The following is a 22,956-nucleotide window of genomic DNA, read 5'->3' as shown; positions in this document are numbered from 1 at the left end:
GATTAAACCTTTTTTTTCTTCTACATGTCGCATCTTCCATGATAATACTATTTTTTCATTTCCTTTGAAACTTTCTCATGAAATGAATCAGCTATGACGTCAAGAGTGAGACATAAACCAGAAACGTGACTGAAATAAAGAAATAGATATTTCAAAAGCATCATCGCAACGACTAAACAAGATTTGACATTTTCTTTCCACTTTCTTTCTGATGGTTTTTGATGCGCCTACCATTTATTCAGAGCAAACCGATTTAAGGCTCATCAAATTCTTCCGCCCAGGGATGGCTTTTTTATTCAACGACTCGGTGTAGCCGTATCTCTCAGTTCTCCGTTACCGTAGCAACAAGTGATAGTGACGAAACGCCTGGATAATGAAATAGATACTGCATTGTTTGAGTGTAACCAGCTGAAAGGGGAAAGTTGTATTACCCTGAATACCATTGTTTCCTTTCCCTTTTTGATGTGCGTCTGAACAATAATGGTGAACAACACGTGATGCGAGTTTTGACCTCTTTCGTTTCTAATAGCCAAAAATCGATACAAAAATTCACGCCAGTAAGCATCAGAATTGGTTAATGGAAATCCAGCTATTTCTTTGGTCACTAGTTTTGCAACAAACAGCTATTACATATTATTTTTGAGTCAAACTGGAAGAAAACAAACCAGTGCACCTCTAGTAAATTGGCATATTTTAACACTTTGTCGGCCATATATACCCGAAGAGAAAATATAACGTTAAATAGTACAGTAAGCATACTAACAATTTTTAAGACTGTTTTGATTGTTTAATTTATTTTATTAAATCCTATCACTCTTCACTGATTATGTTCGATATTCACTTCAAGTTAGAACGATTAGAAAAACGTCACAACATTCGACCAATGAAATTACTAGAACATTTTATATAGCGTACCAATAGAAGGATTCGGATATAAATTATGAAGAATAAATACAATATTTACACTGTATTTTGAAAATAATCCTGATAAATTGCATAAAAACTATATTACGTCAGTTATTGTTCAATGCTAATGTGATTGTTTATATTGTCAGCTCGTGATTGAGGTATGGTCTACAGAGACAATTGTGTAAATATTCAAGATAAAGTGCAGAAGGAGTTATTCTTACAAGCATTTTATTGTACCTCGAATGTTAAAGATCCGTTTTCCTTTTTTTAAACTATGTAGGTGTTATGGTAATTATTTTTTTTATTCTGGTCAGTTTCTGGTTCTGAGGTTATGTATAAATCAGATAAATTCTAATGGTAGGAGGGACTCGAATCCAGATATTATTAGTTATCCGAGTTAAGATATTGCATGATTACATTTGTATCTGAATCATTAATAAAAACTAATAAAACATGATAATGTTCTAATCGTTTATATTAAACTTGTGAGACTAGAAACGTACAAAACCCTAGGTCTACGTTGATTGTTTATATTAAACTTGTAAGATCAGTAACACCGCAACAGCCATTGTATCAAGTTTCTGTTAAGACTAGAGAGGTCAGTCTTAGACCACACGTTCTGATAAACATTTTCTTAGACCCTCCACGGTATGTGAACGTTGACCTCCAAGATTATATTTAATCAGACCAAAGGCGCAAAAGGCCACTGAACAGTAAGAGACTTGTATATGATGGATTGTTCCAATTTCATTTGATGAAAGTATTCGTTAATTTCACGTGTAAGAAAGTCGTGTACTTCAGGTCGTTATTATTAAGTTGCGTCACCTTCCAGACAGACATATAACTTTAGCGACATTACCATGTCGAACAGTCAGTCAGAAGACCGCTTGAATTATATATATATATAAATAACTGTATAAATGAAGCAATTCATGAAAAGAGTGCAACTCAGACATGACAGTGTGGAGTGAGTTCAAACCCCAAAATCAAGACATGCTTCGCATAGTGGCTTCAGGTGAGGCTGGGGGGGGGTGTTCTGTAAAAACTATGAATACTGTTTTTTATTTAACGCAGGAAAAAAGTACTCGCATACTCGCATTCTAGTAGTGCTACGCCATATGGGGACGAATTTTGTGTCATTTTTTCTTGTATATTACGATAGTCACATCGTGGATTTCAATTCATCCTTAACTGTTGTCTGAACAGTGGGACAGCAGTTTGTGAACAGTGGCGTTATCCTAAAACAAACGTCTGAATTATACTCGTCTGTTTCTGTTATACAAGTATTTCTATAACTACTTTTTATCTGCTAGGCGTTTTACTCGTTTTGCCACCACACGCATTTGCAGTGTTACAACACTATTAGTGAAAACAGCATAAAATGCGATTGTTTTTCCGCTAACGTCGACAAAACAAGAGAACAAAATTCTATATTTTTATTTACGAATTAAAATGCTAAAATAAATTTAAAAACTTAATTTACTTTTATTACGGGGTTTCATCTTATTCCTAACATGATAGTTTCATCCTGCTGTTAATATGGTTTTGTCTTATTTCACCGTAGTCTTAATGTAAGGTTACTTGTTTTCACCTGTCGGGCTAATAAGAATTTACCTGTGATGACGAGAAAACCCACTTGTACAGAAAATTATATATTCAGAAATGACTGGTATAGGTAGAGAAAGCACTAGGAGCTTCTCTACTGGTGCTTTCTCTACCCACACCAGCTGTTTCTAAATATATAATTTTACCTGCTTTTACCTTCGTAAGTTTTACCACTTGTGAAATATGTACCGTTTATTTGTTAGGCTCAAACTGCTTTATGGGGAAGGTGAAAACGTTAGGAGAGCTTGAATAAATATTTAAAGAATAATGAAATGTAGTTTTATTTGGTTTTCATAAATACTTAAACCAGGTAAACACTGCTGCTCCCCAGACTAACGATCTGTTTCCCGCAGTATTTCAGTTGAATGGAAAAACTGGAGAAACGTCGCTTAATCAAACAAACCAACTTCTTACAAGGATTGAATTAAAACTGTCAGCACAGTAAACTGGGCCTTCATAACCGTCCCCACGGTCAACCCAAAGGTTCTCTGCCCACGTTTTTACATATACAGATCTAGCCAAGCGCGTTTGAACGATGAACTAAAATGTCGGTATTGGTTATGGGTGGTTTAATTATTAATCCAGAGGTAGGGCAAGATAAAAAGATAACTTATATTATAGACTTCCGAATAAGCGCTTTATATTTACAGATGCAGCAAGTAAATATTTTTCATACATTAACGTATTTTAGGTATTAATTCCATAATCACTTCTGCATACTTAATTGAAAAAGCGCACTCGTGAAATATTGATTAAAGTAAGATTGAAGCAGTTTTTTTTTCTTCTAATCTTTCGTGTGCGTGTGAGCGTTCAACAGAAACATGTAGAGTTATCAAATCATGCTAAATAAATTTCATAGCTTTGTATAAAAATTACAAATATTATCCCAGAATTGCCGATAGGGTATTAAATCATTTTATTAGTCACGCGATTACTAGTATTAATTTAGTCGCGCACAAAAATGTAGAGAAAAATACTAACAGGATTTCCGTCAGTTCCACTAACTGTTGCTGGGACCTCAGAGAATTAATGTAAAATGCGTGGTTTTACCAAACGTTTCTTTATGCAAGACAGACAGTAACAAAGTTATTTATTACAATACTTTGATCACAGTGTTATTACTTCCGCTACCGAGAGTGGACGGGGGGGGGGAGTATGTTTTCATCCCTGTGTGTGTTAGTAAAATTTCTCGAAAATGGCTGAATGAACTTGGCTGAAGGTTGATCTACACTTCGGTTGTGACCCAATGTAGAAGAGATTAGTTATTGGAGGATCTAAATCCCATCAAAGTCACGAAAAAAACAAACCGTATCTGTTAACATGGGGACATGTTAACATGTTATTAATTCTTGTATCGTTCATTGTTTTACTATATTATTTATTCTTGAGCTTATGACAGAAAGCAAGAATATAGTTATAAAGAGGAAGATTCCTTATTTTTGAAGTATGTAACCTTGATTACGAATCATTCAAACGATATTATGGAAATTAAAAAAAAAAACTCTTGGAATTTGAGGAACTAAATATATGCCAGTTTGGTGATTTTAGTCTTGGACATCGCTTTAACGGTGATTGATGAACCATAGCGTATTCTACGCATTCTCCTTTTCAGTCTCTTTTCTTAAATTAAAATAGGTTAGTCCGTGTTTACGAAGCCTTTTTTTTTTTTTTTTTTCATTAGCTCGCCCTCTCAGGAAATCAACCTGTAAAACTGCCGAACGTTAAGATTCGGCTGGAAAGTAGATGTTATTAAACCTACAGAACGAGCTAAACTTTCGGAGTAAATTTAACCAATTTTTGCAAGTAGTATTCTGTAATTTAAATGAATAAATTAAATAAACCGTGTAAACTTTTTCTAGTGTTACATCGTACTTGTTTCATGCTAATAGGAAAGAAAATATTGCTGGTTTGTTCAGGTACTTATATTGCATGTCATTGCAGCAGGGCAGTTACATAAAAAAACGAAACTTTTATATTAAATTATACCGTTATTAAAGAAATGAAAATGGGATTTTAACAACTGAGAATTATAAGTTACAATAAGGTGAAACTGGGAACTGGAATGTTCATGAGCACGTTGAAGTTCTAGGCAGAAAGCTGCAGAACGCATTTCATACTTTCAACGTTCTAAAGGTAATAGTCAGTTCCATTATTTGTTTCATAAATGTGGGTAATAGCCCTTAGAGCGAAGGATGATTTTGACCGTCCCGTCCTCACCAATCATTAGTTAAAATTAAGGACGGCAGTACCTGAATCGTAGGGTTGTCCAGTAACTTGTCCGGTTTGGTTTTCATTGGACCTAGTCCACATGGTTGTTACGTACTGACCATACAGAATGCATATCTAACTCTGTTGTTTTTAAAATTACCTGTTGTTGTTGTTGTTACTGCTGTTAAAAACTGTGGTTGTTACTATTACTATAACTTTATATTTGTTGTTGTAGTTCTTACTACTACAAACTGTGATTATTAGTACTGCTCTAACTCACTTATTCTTCCTATTGCTGGTTTTATCCATTTCTTGTTGTTGGCACTATTTTAGGTACCAATGTTTTGGTTGTTACTGATGCTGTTACCAGATTTCTATGTGCTACTACTGCAATCAGGTTTTTGGTTGGTACTACCACTAATACCAACTTTCTGGTTGCTATTGTTGCTGCTGCTAGCTTTCTGTTTGCTACTACTGCAACCAGGTTTTTGGATGGTACAACTGCTACTACTAATTAGTCCCCCGCTAGTACTGTAGTATGTCTCCGGATTTACAACGATAAAATCAGGGGTTCGATTCCCCTCGGTGGGCTTAGCAGATAGCCGGATGTGGCTTTGCTATAAGAAAACACACACTATTTTTGTAGTTGCTACTACTGCTACTCTTACCACTAAAGTGCATAATTTGAAGATAAATTTATTTATTTGATTTTGTTGGACATATTCACAACTCAAATATATGTATATTGACTCTATACAAGGTACAAGAAAATGTACGAGAAGTATTAGGAATAGCCCCAAAACATAATAACAACGTTGAAAATTTTTATTAGATCAAGGAGAACACTCATGTTTCGAAAACTGTTAACAAGTGTCTTTATTGTCAGGTGTGTTTCGACAAGTATCTGATAGGAAACATTCAAATACAGCAAATTCAGTAAATAAATAAGGGAAGTGCTCAGATAACTTGACTGGATTTCTTTAAATGCAGAACAACGAGGTCAATTTGGATTAGTAAATAATGTAACAAATAAACTGAAACATTTTGTGTGTACACCCATGCAAACTAAATAACTAGTAGATATATATTAGCTGTTTTTTCCGCAACTTTCTATCTTTCAGGATTAATTTCCTTAGAACTGCAATTCGCTGTTCTTAACAGAATTCTTCACTTGACAGTTTGCTTGTAGAAACTGAATTCAGCAGGTAAACTCTATTTCTTTGTCCAGTCGACAGCGACACCTCATAACCTATGCTCCCTAACAGCATTGGTTGGTTGTTGCATTAACTGAACGTCATAATCGGCCATCAAAGAATATTAATGTCGGTCTGTTCAACTCGGATACTATGTGTTGCTGCAATATCGTCTTTGGTAGAAAGACATTATCTGCTATAGAAAATAATGCAAGTAGAACAAAGTAATTCTAACGATTATCTGTTGTCCCCGTTACAGCGTAGAAACTAAATAACTGATTTTTATTAAATACGTATATCAATACAACAGGCATAAAACATGATATGCTTAAATATCACACACAGTTAAGGTAGGAATCCGTGATTTAAAACAATCAGCTGAGATGTCGTGCTTCATTTGTTAAGTATTGGTAAAAGCTCTCTTTCCAGAAGTATAGGCTTTCTTTGAAACGTCGATGAACTTTGTTATAACCAGCAGCGATAAAATAGATCCTTAGTTATAGATGTCTGATCCGGTTCTTGTTCAACAGTTTTATCGAACCTATTACTTCATCGCCTCCCCTTTTTTTACATAATTAGAAGATGAGACGCCAAACCAAACAGAACTGCTCACAAAATTCCCCTTCAGCAATATCATAGAACACGTTATTGGAGATAAGAATTCGTGGCACCTAACAGTTGTATATATGACATTCAAGAAGTCAAGAAAAAAGAGGGAAGGTGTAAGAAACGTATAACGACTTTGTATTAAAGGTTTATAAGAACTTGAAAACAAGTGTACGATGTGTACTTTGTCAGCGTTAAGTCATGTCTAAATATCATCTTTGATATCGGTACATGACTGCAAAATAATTTTTAGAACTTGCTCGTTCAGTAATCTGTGTTGTGTGAGGATAAAATGTGTCAAATATTTTTGTACACAACTCAACGCATGTTAAAATCATTTCTAAGTATTTTATGAAATAATTTGTGCAAAGTTTGTATATAACATTTCGCTACTTAAAATTGTAAGATATTTTTAGCACTGTAACTAGTAAGTTAAAGTAGCTTTGATTCACTAGATAGCGCACTGTTAGTTATGAGTCTAAACATTTAACTTTTTTGATAGACTGCAAAGTTAACTCTAAAATAATATAAAAATAATTAAGTACAAGGTAGTTTTGATACACCGTCGAATTAACCCTACAGTAGCATAAAAGTAATTAAGTACAAAGTAATTTTGATATGCTGCAAATTTAACCCTAGAATGAAACAAAAGTACGTATCTTTGATACGCTGCAGAATTAACCCCAGTATAACATAAAAGAAATGAAGTCCAAAGTCGGTTTGATACACTTTAGTGAGTGTATGTGATAATGAAAGTGAGTTGTTTGTTGTAAATTACAGTTTATTCCACGTCTTTTTGATATAGTGTAGATTCTAGGGTTAGGAAACATGCAGTCTTCTTAAGACTATCCAATATTTTATTTTGTTTATTTCTTCATTGCTATATATTTATGAATAATACGCTTCCGTTCGTTTGTTTGGCTGCCTGAAATTTTTCGCAAATTTCTCGATCAAACGTTACAACTCTCATATTGTTAGAAAGGCCTTTTTCCGAGAAGTCTGGGTTGCATATCGACTTTTCCATTCAGAATTACTTTATTTGCTTGTTACTTAGTCAAACTTTTTAATGCAACAAGTATGCTACACTGTGACACAATGTTGTTGTCATCACGTGACTACTGGGTTCATTTTCTAGTTTGGTTTTCTTATTTGCAAAGTATTTCACACAAACAACATGTAATTTATTTAAAAACCAACAACATCACACTCAGCATTTGTTATGGATTTTTCACACTTATTTAGGTCTAAAATACGCATACACAGTTCAAAACCATATGCTTTTTAACTGACGTTTCTGCATTTACGGCTAAGTGTGCATTCATTACAACTTCGTATTTTGCTTTGCAATGAGTTAGTTTAAATTTGTTTTATAGACGACTGTTAAAAGCTTTTGGCTACATTTTTCTTTACTATGGGTTTTATTCTTTGTTTCAACTAGTAAAACCGTTTCATACACTGAAATTTCATAACTGTTTCATACGTTGTACACTAATATATTAAGTTACGTCTGCCTGAACTGTTTGTCTGACCCTGTAAATTGTTTCTCAAATAGACCAGGATTTATCAATCTTACATGTAATGCCTGCCAGATGGCATTGTTTAAATAGCGTTTATAAAAATGATAAAATAAGGAAAAATCAAGAAAAGAGCTTGAAAACTAACGCGAAGGTTTTGCTCGTCTCGGTTAATTTCATGATAGTTTTCTTTATTGCAATACTCAATTATGTGTTGTTTTTTTCGTTTTCGTCATTTTTATGTACCTTCATTTCTTGTCAACTTTCATCAAATGTACTAAATAAAAACTTAAGACGTAAAAAGAACGTCCGTGTAAGAGATTACGAAACAAGCAAAGTTTCGGATGAAGTTCAGGAAGTTGTTTCACCTACTAATAGTGTAATTAAATGAAGCCCACAATAACCTCTTCAAACGTGTCCGTATTCTAGAGACAATTATCAGCCCTGGTACTTGTATGTTATAACAAGAGCTTTTATCCCATACCAAACTCCACACAATTAACAATCTTCTAAAGTGTCTCTTATATAAGAGTTTTCATTTCCATCTTACACCAGACCTTGTACAACACCTCGAAAGTGTTTTATTACTGGAACTTCCTTCTCAAACCACAAACCTCGCAAAGATTTTTTTTCACCCTAAACAACGAATGACTACGAGAAGCTTTACTTGAAGTAAAACAAGTGGCTGTGAAAAGGAAAAAAAAATGTTCGATTTACTCAACAAAATGGGTTATTTTATTTAAGTTCTAATCTAGTTTGTTTTCATGGTTGACAAACAATCGTATGAAGTCAGATAAGTGAATTGGAAAATTGTCCATAACTGAATGAAGCGATTTCTGTATTCATTTAGTGTGTGTTTGACTCTGTATACTTCGGTTTGTTTGTGATCAACCACGTGGACTTAAAACTTGCATATTGTTTTATAGACACGTGTCTCTAGAATATTTATGTGTATATACATTGAGACAAGTGAAAATAATTACATTTTAATGAAGTTAAATAAGTAAAATCATAAGAAAGGACTGCGTTAAAAACAGCAAATCCAAATCTCTGACTTTTTTACTTAAAATTTCTAATAACTATTTTTAGTTAAAATAAGGTTATTTAACACTATTTTATGCCACATATAAAGGCTTGTTTGGAGCATGATAGTCACAGGAGACTTGATTAATGGGTGATGGTTGGAAACTATACTAGTTTGGACAGCTGGATGGCACACTTCATGTTGGTATAGTTGGTTTGCTGTGCTGTCAATTAGTGCCTTTCTACCATATTGGGGTCTGGAATGCTAACAGCAAGAGGTAAGTTTTTTTTTATCTTACTTACCCCCAAATCGTAGTACCTTATTTCTTTTGTTTTATTTCAATTAATTCTTTACTTGGGAGAGCAGTCTACAGACAGTGAATGGTGATATAAATGTGGGACTTTGTGAGCTTGAGCACCCCGATCTCGCTCTTCTAATTTCTTTTTCTAATTCTATATCTATCGTTATTCTTTATTTCTTATGTGAGACTGGCGAATGGAGGTTAAGAATGATAGACGGTGTATCCCCACCGCTACGTGGGTCCTACTTCTGCAGTTATCTTCAAAACCTGGGATAATTTTATAATCCCACATTGTTGTGTATTGTGCTTTGTTTACAACAGACAAGTAGAACAATATACAATGACAGCACACGTACAAGAGTCAATTAGAAGACATACAAAGATATTACACATACAAGAGTCAATTAGAACGATATACAAAAATATTACACATACAAGAGTCAATTAGAACGATATACAAAGATATTACACATACAAGAGTCAATTAGAACGATATACAAAGACATTACATATACAAGAGTCAATTAGAGCGAAATACAAAGATCTTACACATACAAGAGTCATTTGGAACGAAATACAAAGATATTACACATACAAGAGTAAATTAGAACGATATAGAAAGATATTACACATACAAGAATAAGTTAGAACGATATACACATTACATACAAGAGTCAATTAGAACGATATAGAAAGATATTACACATACAAGAGTCAATTAGAACGATATACAAAGACATTACACATACAAGAATAAATTAGAACGATATACAAAGCTATTACACATACAAGAATAAATTAGAACGATATACAAAGCTATTACACATACAAGAGTCAATTAGAACGATATACAAAGCTATTACACATACAAGAGTCAATTAGAACGATATACAAAGATATTACACATACAAGAGTCAATTAGAACGATATACAAAGATATTACACATACAAGAGTCAATTAGAACGATATAGAAAGATATTACACATACAAGAGTAATTAGAACGATATAGAAAGATATTACACATACAAGAGTAAATTAGAGCGATATAGAAAGATATTACACATACAAGAGTAAATTAGAACGAAATACAAAAATATTACACATACAAGAATAAATTAGAACGATATACAAAGATATTACACATACAAGAGTCAATTAGAACGATATAGAAAGATATTACACATACAAGAGTCAATTAGAACGATATAGAAAGATATTACACATACAAGAGTCAATTATAACGATATAGAAAGATATTACACATACAAGAGTCAATTATAACGATATACAAAGATATTACACATACAAGAATAAATTAGAACGATATACAAAGATATTACACATACAAGAGTCAATTAGAACGAAATACAAAGATAGAAAGATATTACACATACAAGAGTCAATTATAACGATATACAAAGATATTACACATACAAGAATAAATTAGAACGATATACAAAGATATTACACATACAAGAGTCAATTAGAACGATATAGAAAGATATTACACATACAAGAGTCAATTAGAACGATATACAAAGATATTACACATACAAGAATAAATTAGAACGATATACAAAAACAGTTGTTCTGCATTAAAAATTACTGGATCTTGTGACATACAATTGGATGATCTTTTCGTAGTTTCTGACTCATTTGATGCGTTCTTGGAAAGTTGCAATGACGGATGATTGTGCCTCTTTCCAAACAGTAATATAGAATTAGTGTGCCGTACAAATTTCCACACACGTGCCAGTTCGTGAACGTAGTTACAACAGTACTAAACGTTTTCAGCAGTATGTTAACAACCGATGTAATAATGGTTGCTGGAATTTCTTGTTGGAGAAGTCCCAGAAAGGTTAGTTCTCTATTAATCTAGTATTTGTATTTATTGTAATCTTAACAATGTTATATCAACCTTTGTAATAGTATCTACTGGAATTTGTTGTTGTTGAAGTCTCAAAAAGGTTCGTTCATTTCTAATCTAGAAATTTAATTATAATATGAACACAAGTAGTGGTAATAGTTGTTGAGGTTTCTTGTTGGTGGACCAAGAAGGGTCAGTTTAGTTTTAGTGTCCAGTTTTGCTGTAAAGTTAAATAGTGGTGTTGTAATGGTTGATGGGATTTGTTATTCATGGTCGAAGAAGAGTTAGATGGGTATTGAGCTTGTGTCTGGTTGACTGTAACAGACGAACGAACGTGCAAATCTTCGCACACATTTATTTTAAAACAAGTGATGATGGATTTGTTTGATCTGTCAAACAGTCATATCTTCTGTTGAGGTATTAAGTTATGTTGCTTAGACACCCTGGTGTTGACGAAGGAAAACCACGCCCCTCTAAACAGGATTTCAACAGCTTAATTTTACGGGCGACGCCTTGTGTGTAGCGTGGCCAAACGGTGAATACGGATTCATCGTTTGAGACCTGTTGTTATAAAACGCGTTTTGCACTATGGGTCCATGCTTTCGTCATAAAAGTGAAAGTGATACATCGTTATTCGATCAATCAAAATTAGGCTATTTAATTCAAAATTAAGAATGTCTATAATTAAATAGCTATTTTCTAGCTTTACATGAAAAATCTTAATAAAAAAAAACTGTGTGCGTGATCACTGAGAATGATAGAATGACGTCATTAACCAAATTGGTCATCAAGTACAGCTTCCCAACGCTTTTTTTATTTTACTGTGTATTACGTTGTGGTAAATGTGCACGTGCATATTCATGCATGAGACCAACTAGTTAACTATATAATGACAATATTGTATCAATATCATAAAATGGTAGAATCACGAGAAGAATCAATTGGTTCTTAGAAAGTAACAATTAAACCTTGAGTTTGCTCATCTGTTTATACTTCTGTTTATAACATAATTTAATTATGCTCTTAATGCAGTGTTGTTTATAAGTGTAAATCACGAGAAAGTTCTTACGTTACTTGTTTTGATCATTTATGTGGTTTAAATTGCTTCGTGTTTATCACAGTATTATATTTAATATAAAAATTTGTATAGCTTAGTGTCACATCCTATAATTTTACAAAATGGGTGTTACTTAATGTCACAATATATGGTTTTACTGAATTCGTGTGCCCCCGCTATTACAGCAGTAAGTCTATGGGTTTACAACGCTAAAGTCAGGGGTTCGATTCCCCTCGGTGGGCTCAGCAGATAGTCTGATGTGACTTTGCTAAAAAAGAAAACACAAAACACTGAATTTGTGTAGCGTAGTGTCACAACTTGTATTTTCACAGAATTTCTGTAATTTTACAAACTGTGCACAACGTATGAATAAAGAAGAGTTTGATTAAATGAAAAACGTTATGCCCAGTGCAGTTATTTAGGGCCACAAGTGGCTAGTGTGTCGTACGTCGCAAGGCCCGAGGTTCGCTGATCATGTTTCACAGAGAGCTGCGATTGCATTACAAAGTTGACAATGGATTCCGTTGTTCGGTTTAAAGAGCCGGAAAAACCTGTGACGACTTTTACTGCTGGCTAACTGGTCATTAGTTTAAAATCATGGAACGATAGACCTTAATTTTAGGGTCCTTGACTTAGCCATGGGCATATAGTGTGTCTTTCATGTTGGAAATACCAACACTAATACAGGTGTTTAAGAATTGTTATAATATTTTTTTGTCGTCTGATATAAAAGTCAAAACACGGTTGCCACGAAGGGATTAAAATGAAACAATATATAGGTGGTTGAACTTTTTCCCTGAAGTATGTTTTCTCAGCCGTGCAGGAGTTTCTAGTGGAGAAACGATCATGTGTGTATTTCAGAACGGCTGGTATGGGTATTAACACTTTTATTGATAAGGAGAGAACACCGTTTCAACGTTCCTAGGTCATCTTCAGGTTAATACCCATACCAGCCGTTCTGATATATATTTTTATTTCAAGTGGGTTTCTCGTAATCAAGAAACGATCATATAGCAAAGAGATCTTAAGAATACTCACGTACGACAAACGTGTGTGAATACAGTAACAGTAGCACTGAGGCATTTTTCTAGAAGTCAAAGAGGCATGTCTGATAGAAGCTTTATTTTGTCTCTAGTGTCCAGTGGCAGTGAGAACAAGTTTGTTCCCCATTGAGTAAGATGCAAGTTTGCGGACTTACGAAGTTGAAATCCTGGGCTCGATTCCCTGCCGTGAGCAAAATGCAGATAGCCCATTGCATAACTTTACGCCGAGAAGAGTAAACAAGTGTTCGAGTGGTACATCTCGGACACTTACAGCTAATTCCGTGTAATATTACACCTGTACTTTAGCTGTAGAAGGAATTGCGACGATTATATTATCCTTTTCACCCAAAAAGATCATTGTTTTCTCTGCTTACCTTATACAACCATCGTACACGATAACATTATCTGTTTGCTCAAAGCTATACGAGTTTCGTCATTTCTTTACATTTTCTCCTTAATTTCGGCATTTTTCTAAACGTTCTTGCGGAATCACGTCATTATTGACAACCGGCTTAGCAACTGCAGTCACCGATAGGGGCGTTCTTTTTATGTTACCATTAAAAGTAAAGAAAATTATGGATTAATGGTGAAAACTATGGCCAGCAGCCTCATCAACGGGATTCTTGATGGTTTTTGTGCGTATTGGAAGAAGTTAATTTAATAGATCATGACTAACCCTTGGGCAGGAACGGTTTTAATGTATTGATCATTCTTTGTTTAAATTTTTTAATAAACCTAATTCTTTTCGTTATCATTAAAATTTCCTAGTTAATAGATCCAAAACAGTTTGACATCGATACTGTTATTTAACCTGCGAGAAAATTATATCTAAGATTTCACAAGTAATGTTATACCTCAGAAGGCTTATATTACTTGTCTGCGTCTTTATGGTGTAGTTCCGAATATGTCATCACGTGATTAAGTTATGTATCGTTTTTTGTTTGGTTGTTTTTCGTTATACGACTAATTATTATCAGAACTCCGAAAAAACGTAAAAAATCAGGTTATTAGTGACAAAGACTAAAGCCTCCCACTGGTACAGCGGTAAGTCTACGGATTTGCAACGCTAAAATCAGGGGTTCGATTCTTCTCGGTAGGCTCAGCCGATAGCCCGTTGTAGCTTTGCTATAAGAAAACACACACACATACAAAGACTAAAAACTTAAAGTTAAAATTTAAGTTAGGCCTGCTGTTGTATTCTGAAGGGCGTTTTGTGACGGAAACGTTATATGCAAGTGCAATTTTCAGCTGTTTAAATGCCACATACAACGAAACGCTATCTGAACTAAGCCTAACGTGTGAGTGCGATAAGTACTTAAGACAAGCTCTAGTATACCACGTTACGTCACGTTTTCATCCGTAATTGGTTAAATTCGTTATATTTATAACTGTGTATAACTAATCATAATTGAATTTCACACAGATTGTTTAATTACTATTTTTCACACTTTTTATGAGATGTATGATGAACCAAAAGATTTGGTGTTTAAGTATTTGAATGGTGATTTAAAAAAATGCTTTACTGAACTTTTACGCAAGGGGGCATCTTCTTCAGACGAAACCTTTGGCCCTATCGTTTAAAGATTTATTGACAGTCTGTTGTTGTTCATTATTCAGATATTAAGTTTTGTTTACTTTACTCTCATCGTTCTCAAACGTCACGATTTTTTAAATTTTATTTTCATTTATTTGTTGTTGCCAAATTTGTAGATTGGGGCTACAAATAAATTTTAGGGCCTAATCTGTTATTTCATTATGGGAGATGTTATTTAGTTAGATTTATTTCTTGAAATTCCACACATCGCTTAAACATTATTTCCAAAAAATAATAATAACGCCATTGCGCCATATATTCCATTATTTCTTTTTACGAAATCAAACAAGTCCAACATTTTGTTTTCATTACCAGTACTAACTTTTCGTTACCTGGTGTATATCCCAGTTTCTCACACCCAGTCACTGTGAAAGTAAATATGGACGTGAAATTTGGGTTTTGTTAACTGGAAATAACAGAAATCCCACCTGACTCAGGAGTCTGGTATTGTATTGGTTGTCGTGTTCTAGCTTATCAAATATCAACAATTATTTTTGTCAGCAGAATCTACACAAGAAGCAGATCAGTGAAAGAGAAAAATCGAAGAGCAGTCACTTTCTAGGTTACTTACTACATAAGCCTTATTTTCAATTGTTAAATGTAAAAAGTGACAAGAGAACACAAGAATTACGTTGCTAACAGGATAGTCCCCCCCAGTGGCGCAGCTGAATGTTTGCAAATTTGCAACTTTGTGTAGCTTAGCTTTGTGCGTAATTTCAAATAAATAAACTAACGGAATAAAAGTTTCTGAAAGTACCAGTAAAATAATAATTTATCGAAGTTTTCTGCGTTTTGTTTTAGCAACGCCACCCTGCGCTTGTCTTGTGTTTTCAACCAGGTACTGCTGGTCGCTAATATGCTGAAGACACTTTCATTTGTATAGTTATGAAATGTTTCAAATATAAATACAAAAAAACGAAACAGCAAGAAGAAATTTTCTTTTAGGGTTAGCACTGAGAATAGTAACTTGACAACCAGCACACAAGGACTTTCGCCAGGAGTTCACGCGAACTGAACCTTTTAATAGAGATTATGCTGTAAAAGATTTGTTCTGAGAAAGTGAAGGCGGTATGTTTCGACGCATCGTCACAATATGTTCTCCATACACCAAAGTAGATGCCTACGAACACAGTTCTATTTCCGCAACCTTATTACTTTATGTTGCGTTGAGGCCTGTAAGTGCGGGACTTGTTGGATTGCTGCCGAGTGATGTTGACCTGGTAACACTTACAAGTGTATGTATACGAAATATGGCAACCCCTAGTTAGTTATAACAGCCGATTTTCACTCTCTAATCAGTCAAAAGCATATGAATACGTTTTATTACTTGCAAAGAAACTTTATTAAAATCTACTTATGTACGGGTAATTCTACAATACGATGTATTTTTTTCTTTTTGTTAATGTGATTGGTAATATTAAATTACTGCGACTATGGTATTGTGAAACTGGTTGACAATACTAATACTATTTTAGTTAAAGATTTTGGAGTAGGGTTGTTTGTATGAACTGTATTTCCGCTAGGATTTGTTAGTAATTACACCAACACTGGCGCTTAGGTTTCATGACACGGGTTAAAAATACCCACATAATTTGTGTTAATGTTCATGAGCAGATTTGTTAATTCTTTCTTCTTCTGTGAGTTTCTTCTTCTGTGAGTTTGTCCGTACAGTGTTGATGATACCAGTACTACTTCCGCTATAATTTGTTGTATAATACGTAATACTTCCGCTATAATTTGATATTATGCATAATACCAGTACTACTTCCGCTATAATTTGTTGTATCGTGTTGATAGCACCAGTACTACTTCCGCTATAATTTGCTGTATTATGTTGATAATACCAGTATTACTTCCGCTATAATTTGCTGTATTATGTTGATAATACCAGTATTACTTCCGCTATAATTTGCTGTATTATGTTGATAATACCAGTAATACTTCCGCTATAATTTGCTGTATTATGTCGATAATACCAGTATTACTTCCGCTATAATTTCCTGTATTATGTTGATAATACCAGTATTACTTCCGCTATAATTTGCTGTATTATGTTGATAACACCAGTACTACTTCCGCTATAATTTGTCGTACAGTGTTGATAATACCACTACTGCTCTTTTAGCCAAATTTATAGACAGAGTTAACTGTGTAACATTTGCACTGCAGTTTTATGGGAAAGACGTGTAGAACCTATTATTTGAAGAAACTGACTTCTATACAATGCCGAGGAGTGGCCCGGCATGGCCAAGCGTGTTAAGGCGTGCGACTCGTAATCTGAGGGTCGCGGATTCGCATCCCCGTCGCGCCAAACATGCTCGCCCTTTCAGCCGTGGGGGCGTTATAATGTGTCGGTAAATCCCACTATTTGTTGGTAAAAGAGTAGCCCAAGAGTTGGCGGTGGGTGGTGATGACTAGCTGCCTTCCCTCTAGTCTTACACTACTAAATTAGGGACGGCTAGCACAGATAGCCCTCGAGTAGCTTTGTGCGAAACGCAAAAAACAAAAAACAAAACAAACAATGCCGATGACGTCATTTCTTAGTTACAAGTGTAAAATTATTCTGCGGTTAAGAAGGGTCCCATTGTGATTCAGTAAACGCTTATTTTACAGATGGTCGCTTCAGTGGAGTCTTGTCTCGTGTGGTTTAATAGTATCATGTTTCGTGTGGATTTGGGGACAAAGCAGGGTTGTTTTCATGTCTATTAAATAGTTTCTCTATCCCAAGATTATGAAACACAAAATCCGTTATTAAGGCCATATCGGCGGCGTTGTATGTAATGGATCGGATAGTTGGCGGTATGAGATAAGTCATTAATAACTCTAACCGTGTTTTCAAAGGAAGACAAGGATGGTCCCTTGATGAGAGCGGTTATTAGCCAAAGGAAGACAAGGATGGTCCCTTGATGAGAGCGGTTATTAGCCATTTCAATTGAAACTTTCAAGGAATGTTGTCAGTCGTTGACAAATGTCCGCTAGTTCTTATTTGAATGTCATGGAACTGTTAATAATTGTCAGCATGTTGCGTTTAATAATAATAAGAATAACAAACAGATGGAAGTAGTATTAAACTGTGGTAAAATCTCAAGTTACACCCCTTCCCTTTTCGGGCAGCACATGTATTTAAACAAAGAAATCCTGAATATACAGAAGTTATGAAAAACAGTCTGAATCGTAAACTAGAGAATGATCCTTTACTGAAAAAATTCGACTGTTTTATTTCTTCCTTTTTAATTTTTTTCTTACAGTGGTTTTGGTCGTTTCTATCTTCATATTTGTCATCGAAGTGTTAGTGGGCTTTAAAGTCCAGACAGACCACTTAGAAGCTCTTGGATGTTATTAGAATTGTTAGTAGGCTTAAGTTCCAGGCAGACCCCCTGGAAGCTCTTAGATGTTATTAGAATTGTTGCCCCCCGCTAGTACAGTGGTAAGTCTACGGATTATCTCATTAGATTGTTCCATAGTTTTACGGCACAAACTGTTAAAACAACAACAGTAGAAAACGCGCAAACAAGTATTTTACTGTCAAATTATTGTAACATTTTTGGAGTTCTACCTATATGTACACCCTGGGACCAAATACACATTTCTTGATTTAATAACAAGGAATCCAGTTTGAGGCTAATAAGGTATGGAAACAACTTGAATGTGTAACAAAATAAAAACCTTATTAAAAGTTTAACATTAACGTTGGGCATTTCTTACTGTGTTAAATTTGTAATAAAGCTTTCTTTGTTACCCATTCAAGCCGGCTTCAAACTTTTGTACATCTTGTTTGTTAACTAGTTGGCGTTTCTGTAATCTACCAGTTTAGAATTAGGGACGGTTAAGTGCAAAGAGCCCTCTTGTACTCTTTCACAAAAATTCTGAATTTATATATATATATGTAACAGTCATGGACGTTGTAAACAACTTGTCTGTGTAAATAGGTCGACATTACTGATTTCTTTCTCCTGTGTGTACGTTATTCCTTTTCTTGTGTGGCTTTTAATTTTTTTTCATTTCAATTTCATTTCACGCTGGACTTTAGCAAAACTTACGTAATTCATCTGTATAATCACAAATCATTTGTAGCTGAAATTCCCTCGTGAGTGGAGGTTAAAACTCTGCATTATAGTACTATCTTGTTACTTCTAAAAGATGTGTTTTCTCGTTTGTTTTTACTCGTGTTTTATCTGTTTATTAGAAAGGCACGGGAATAGGAGCTTAAGGGGTTGCTGCGCGTGCTCACAGACAGCAGTAGTGGTTAGTATATTTGGGACATACAGTGGTTCTAAAATATTTTCCTAGCCCCAGTTCATTCAGTTGAAATAGTGAGAATAGATTTGAGCCTTGCGAAGGATGATGTTCTGATAGACGTATCGTTCCGTCCCTACACCGCTCTACTCTTGTATTGATTTAAAAATTACGCAGACAAGAGCAAGACAGTATAATAATTATAATTCGAAAGGTATGTTGCGTTTGATACATAATTTCGTGAACGGAATTTATTTGTTTTCCGACATGAAACGTCAATCATGAATAATGAACATGTTCACCGTTAAATGAGGTTTTTCAGAAACGTGACCAAATCTGTTGTTACAATGAAATAATGGCCTGTTGAAGGTGCCACGAATCAAAATTCCTGAAAATAATTATATTACACAGGATATATCTAGGTTTTGTTTGTTTTATCGAAAGATTCTCAAAAGTACGTATAGAATAAAGCAGGATTACGGAAATAGCAAAATAATATTCATAATCTCTGCACATTAGACATTAAATATATATTTTTAATTACTTTTGATGAATGACTTTAATGGTAACGCGGTCCTCTTATTAAGCTATGCATTTTGAAGCTGGCGAACCGCGAATAAATCCGTGTGATACCACAAAACCCTACTGATAAGAGTGGCTGTCGATCCCTTGGCTTTGAATGGTGGGCAATATAGAATAATTCTGACAGAATGTTTTCTCCCAGGTAATTAGTTGAAAATTAGTGGCAAATCTAAAACCTTGGAACTCTTAAAAAAGAAGAAACAGTTTCGATACCCATGTTGTGAACAGCATATATATCCCATCTTGTAGTTTTATACTCAACAACAAACAAGTAGAAACAGCTGTAAAACATGGTCCTTTTAAAGTTATTTGTTATACATATATATATATATATATATATATGTGTGTGTGTGTGATGTATGTATGTGTATGTATTTGTGCAGGGAGCTTTATCCTTTGGCAAGACGGAAGCCTATGTAAAGTTAGAACAACTGGGTGAAGGTTCGTACGCTACAGTCTATAAGGGTTACAGCAAGTAAGTCGGATCTGTTATTTATAAAACTGTGTAAAAACAAAAATTAATATTAACTTCTCATCAAAGCAAACTACCCAAACAAATCAGAACTAAAAATGATCCAGTAATAAGTATAGGTGATTAAATTCTGATATTCTTACTTTTGAATGCTTTATTGAATCATTTTTGTGTGGTTGACTAATTGTTGGCTACTGCTATTGTTTTTTGTGCAATTAATTATTTGCTACTGTTGTTTTTTTGTGCACAAATAGTTAATTGTTGGTTACTGCTGTTTTTGTATACCTATTTATTTAATACTGCTATTATTTTTCTGTAACTAATTGTAAGCTATTTGTATTGTTTTTTGTGTAAATAATTGTTGGCTACTGCTATTGTTTTTTGTGCAACTAATTATTTGCTACTGTTGTTTTTTGTGCAACTAATTATTTGCTACTGTTGTTTTTTGTGTAACTAATTATTTGCTACTGTTGTTTTTTGTGTAACTAATTATTTGCTACTGTTGTTTTTTGTGCAACTAGTTATTTGCTACTGCTGTTTTTGTGCAATGAATTATTTGCTATTGCTTTTTTTTGTGCAACTAATTTTTTGCTACTGTTTTATTGTGGCTGGCTATGCTTGCAACTACTGTTTTTGGTGTGGCTTATTGTTTGCTATTAGTTTTTTGTATGACTGATTGTTTGCTAATGCTATTATTTTTTGTATAACTAATTATTTGATACTGCTATTGTTTGTTTATGTGACTGATTGTTGGTTACTGCTATTGATTTTTGTGCAACTAATTTGTAGTGTTTTTTGTGCAACTAATTTGCTACTGTTTTTTGTGCAACAAATTATTTACTCCCGCTGTTTTTTGTGCAACGAATTATTTGCTATTGTTGTTTTTTGTGCAACTAATTTTTTGCTACTGTTTTTTTTGTGGCTGGCTATGCTGTCACTACTGTTTTTGGTGTGGCTTATTGTTTGCTATTAGTTTTTTGTATGACTGATTGTTTGCTAATGCTATTATTTTTTGTATAACTAATTATTTGATACTGCTATTGTTTTTCTGTAACAAATTGTTAGCTACTGCTATTGTTTGTTTATGTGATTGATTGTTGGCTACTGCTGTTGATTTTTGTAACTAATCATTTGCTACTGTTGTTTTTTGTGCAACTAATTAGTTGTTACTGGTTTTGCACAACTAATTATTTGCTACTGTTGTTTTTTGTGCAACTAATTGTTTGCCACTATTGTTTTTTTGTGGCTGACTATGTTAGCTACTGCTGTTTTTTGTGTGGCTGTTTGTTGGTTACTGCTTTTGGATTTTTGTGTAGATTATTGTTTGTTACTGCAGTTGGATTTTTGTGTGGGTGATTGTTTGCTACTGCTATTGGATTTTTGCATGGATGATTGTTTGTTACTGCTGTTGGATTTTTGCATGGGTGATTGTTTGCTACTGCTGTTAGATGTTTGTGTGGGTGATTGTTTGCTACTGCTATTGTTTTTTTGTATAACTGTTTGTTTGATACTGCTATTGTTTTTTTGTATAACTGTTTGTTTGATACTGCTATTGTTTTTTGTATAACTGATTGTTTGATACTGCTATTGTTTTTTGTATAACTGATTATTTGATACTGCTATTGTTTTTTGTATAACTGATTGTTTGATACTGCTATTGTTTTTTGTATAACTGATTGATACTGCTATTGTTTTTTGTATAACTGATTGTTTGATACTGCTATTGTTTTTTGTATAACTGATTGTTTGATACTGCTATTGTTTTTTGTATAACTGATTGTTTGATACTGCTATTGTTTTTTGTATAACTGATTGTTTGATACTGCTATTGTTTTTTGTATAACTGATTGTTTGCTACTGCTATTGTTTTTGTATAACTGATTGTTTGCTACTGCTGTTGTTTTTGTATAACTGATTGTTTGCTACTGCTGTTGGATTTTTGTATAACTGATTGTTTGCTACTGCTGTTGGATTTTTGTATAACTAATTATTAGCTGCTGCTTGTGTGTGTGTGACTAATTGTTTGCTACTGCTGTTGTTTTTTGTGTAGCTGACTAGTTGTTGACTGCTGCTATTGTTTTGTGTGACTATTGGCTACTGTCTTTATTTTGTGTGACTGAACCCTTTGGGATTTTTAAACATATTGTTCTCTAAGCTGGTTATGTATCAAGTCATTGCTTATGGGTACATTACTGTACTGATCTCTAATAATAACAACAATATGTAACTTTTAATATTACATTTCATCCTGCTAATTACTGCTGTAACCTGTTATATGTTTTAAATTTAGAAAAGGGTGAGTTATCCAAATGTTATTTTGTAAAATCTTTAGCGTGAGTGTAATAACAGATGAATTTATTAAACACCATGCAATATGTGGACTCCATTGGTAGGATAGAGTATTTCTGTAATTTAACACTCAATCCTGTATTTCAGTGGGTTTTTTAATTTACATTCTAGCTTAACAAACAAAGTGGTGGCGCTCAAGGAGATTCGACTTCAGACAGAAGAAGGAACACCTTTCACAGCGATTAGAGAAGGTAGGTGTTGGTCTTATTTGATTACATATATTCAAACTGCTGCTTATGGTTGTGTCAGTTTTCTTATTACCATCACATTATATGAGCTGAGTTACAGCCTATGTTGTACTGTTTAGTGCCACCAGATAGTGTTGACAATTCAGTTTTGACAACAGTAGCATTGTAATGTCTGTTTATTTAGTAGTGAGCACAAAGTTATGCAG

At 34.0% G+C, this 22,956-nt stretch overlaps 1 protein-coding gene across 2 annotated transcripts in view; it reads left to right on the top strand.

Moving 5' to 3' along the window:
- The window catches only part of LOC143241005 (cyclin-dependent kinase 14-like), a 124,836-nt gene that overhangs the window by 67,367 nt on the left and 34,513 nt on the right, over window positions 1–22,956 (top strand). For both annotated transcript variants that reach the window (XR_013022135.1, XM_076484408.1), the window contains exons 6-7: window positions 20,125–20,216; window positions 22,674–22,753. Coding sequence is in view for 1 of the 2 variants with exons in the window: in XM_076484408.1 (XP_076340523.1) it covers window positions 20,125–20,216; window positions 22,674–22,753 (172 nt within the window). In the remaining variant the exon portion in view is untranslated. The remainder of the gene's footprint in view (window positions 1–20,124; window positions 20,217–22,673; window positions 22,754–22,956) is intronic.

Source organism: Tachypleus tridentatus, chromosome 13 (assembly GCF_004210375.1).
Source record: "Tachypleus tridentatus isolate NWPU-2018 chromosome 13, ASM421037v1, whole genome shotgun sequence".
In the NCBI taxonomy this organism is placed as follows: Eukaryota; Metazoa; Arthropoda; class Merostomata; order Xiphosura; family Limulidae; genus Tachypleus; species Tachypleus tridentatus.
The sequence above is the reverse complement of the archived record's forward strand: the minus strand, read 5'-3'. Positions and strand labels throughout refer to the sequence as shown.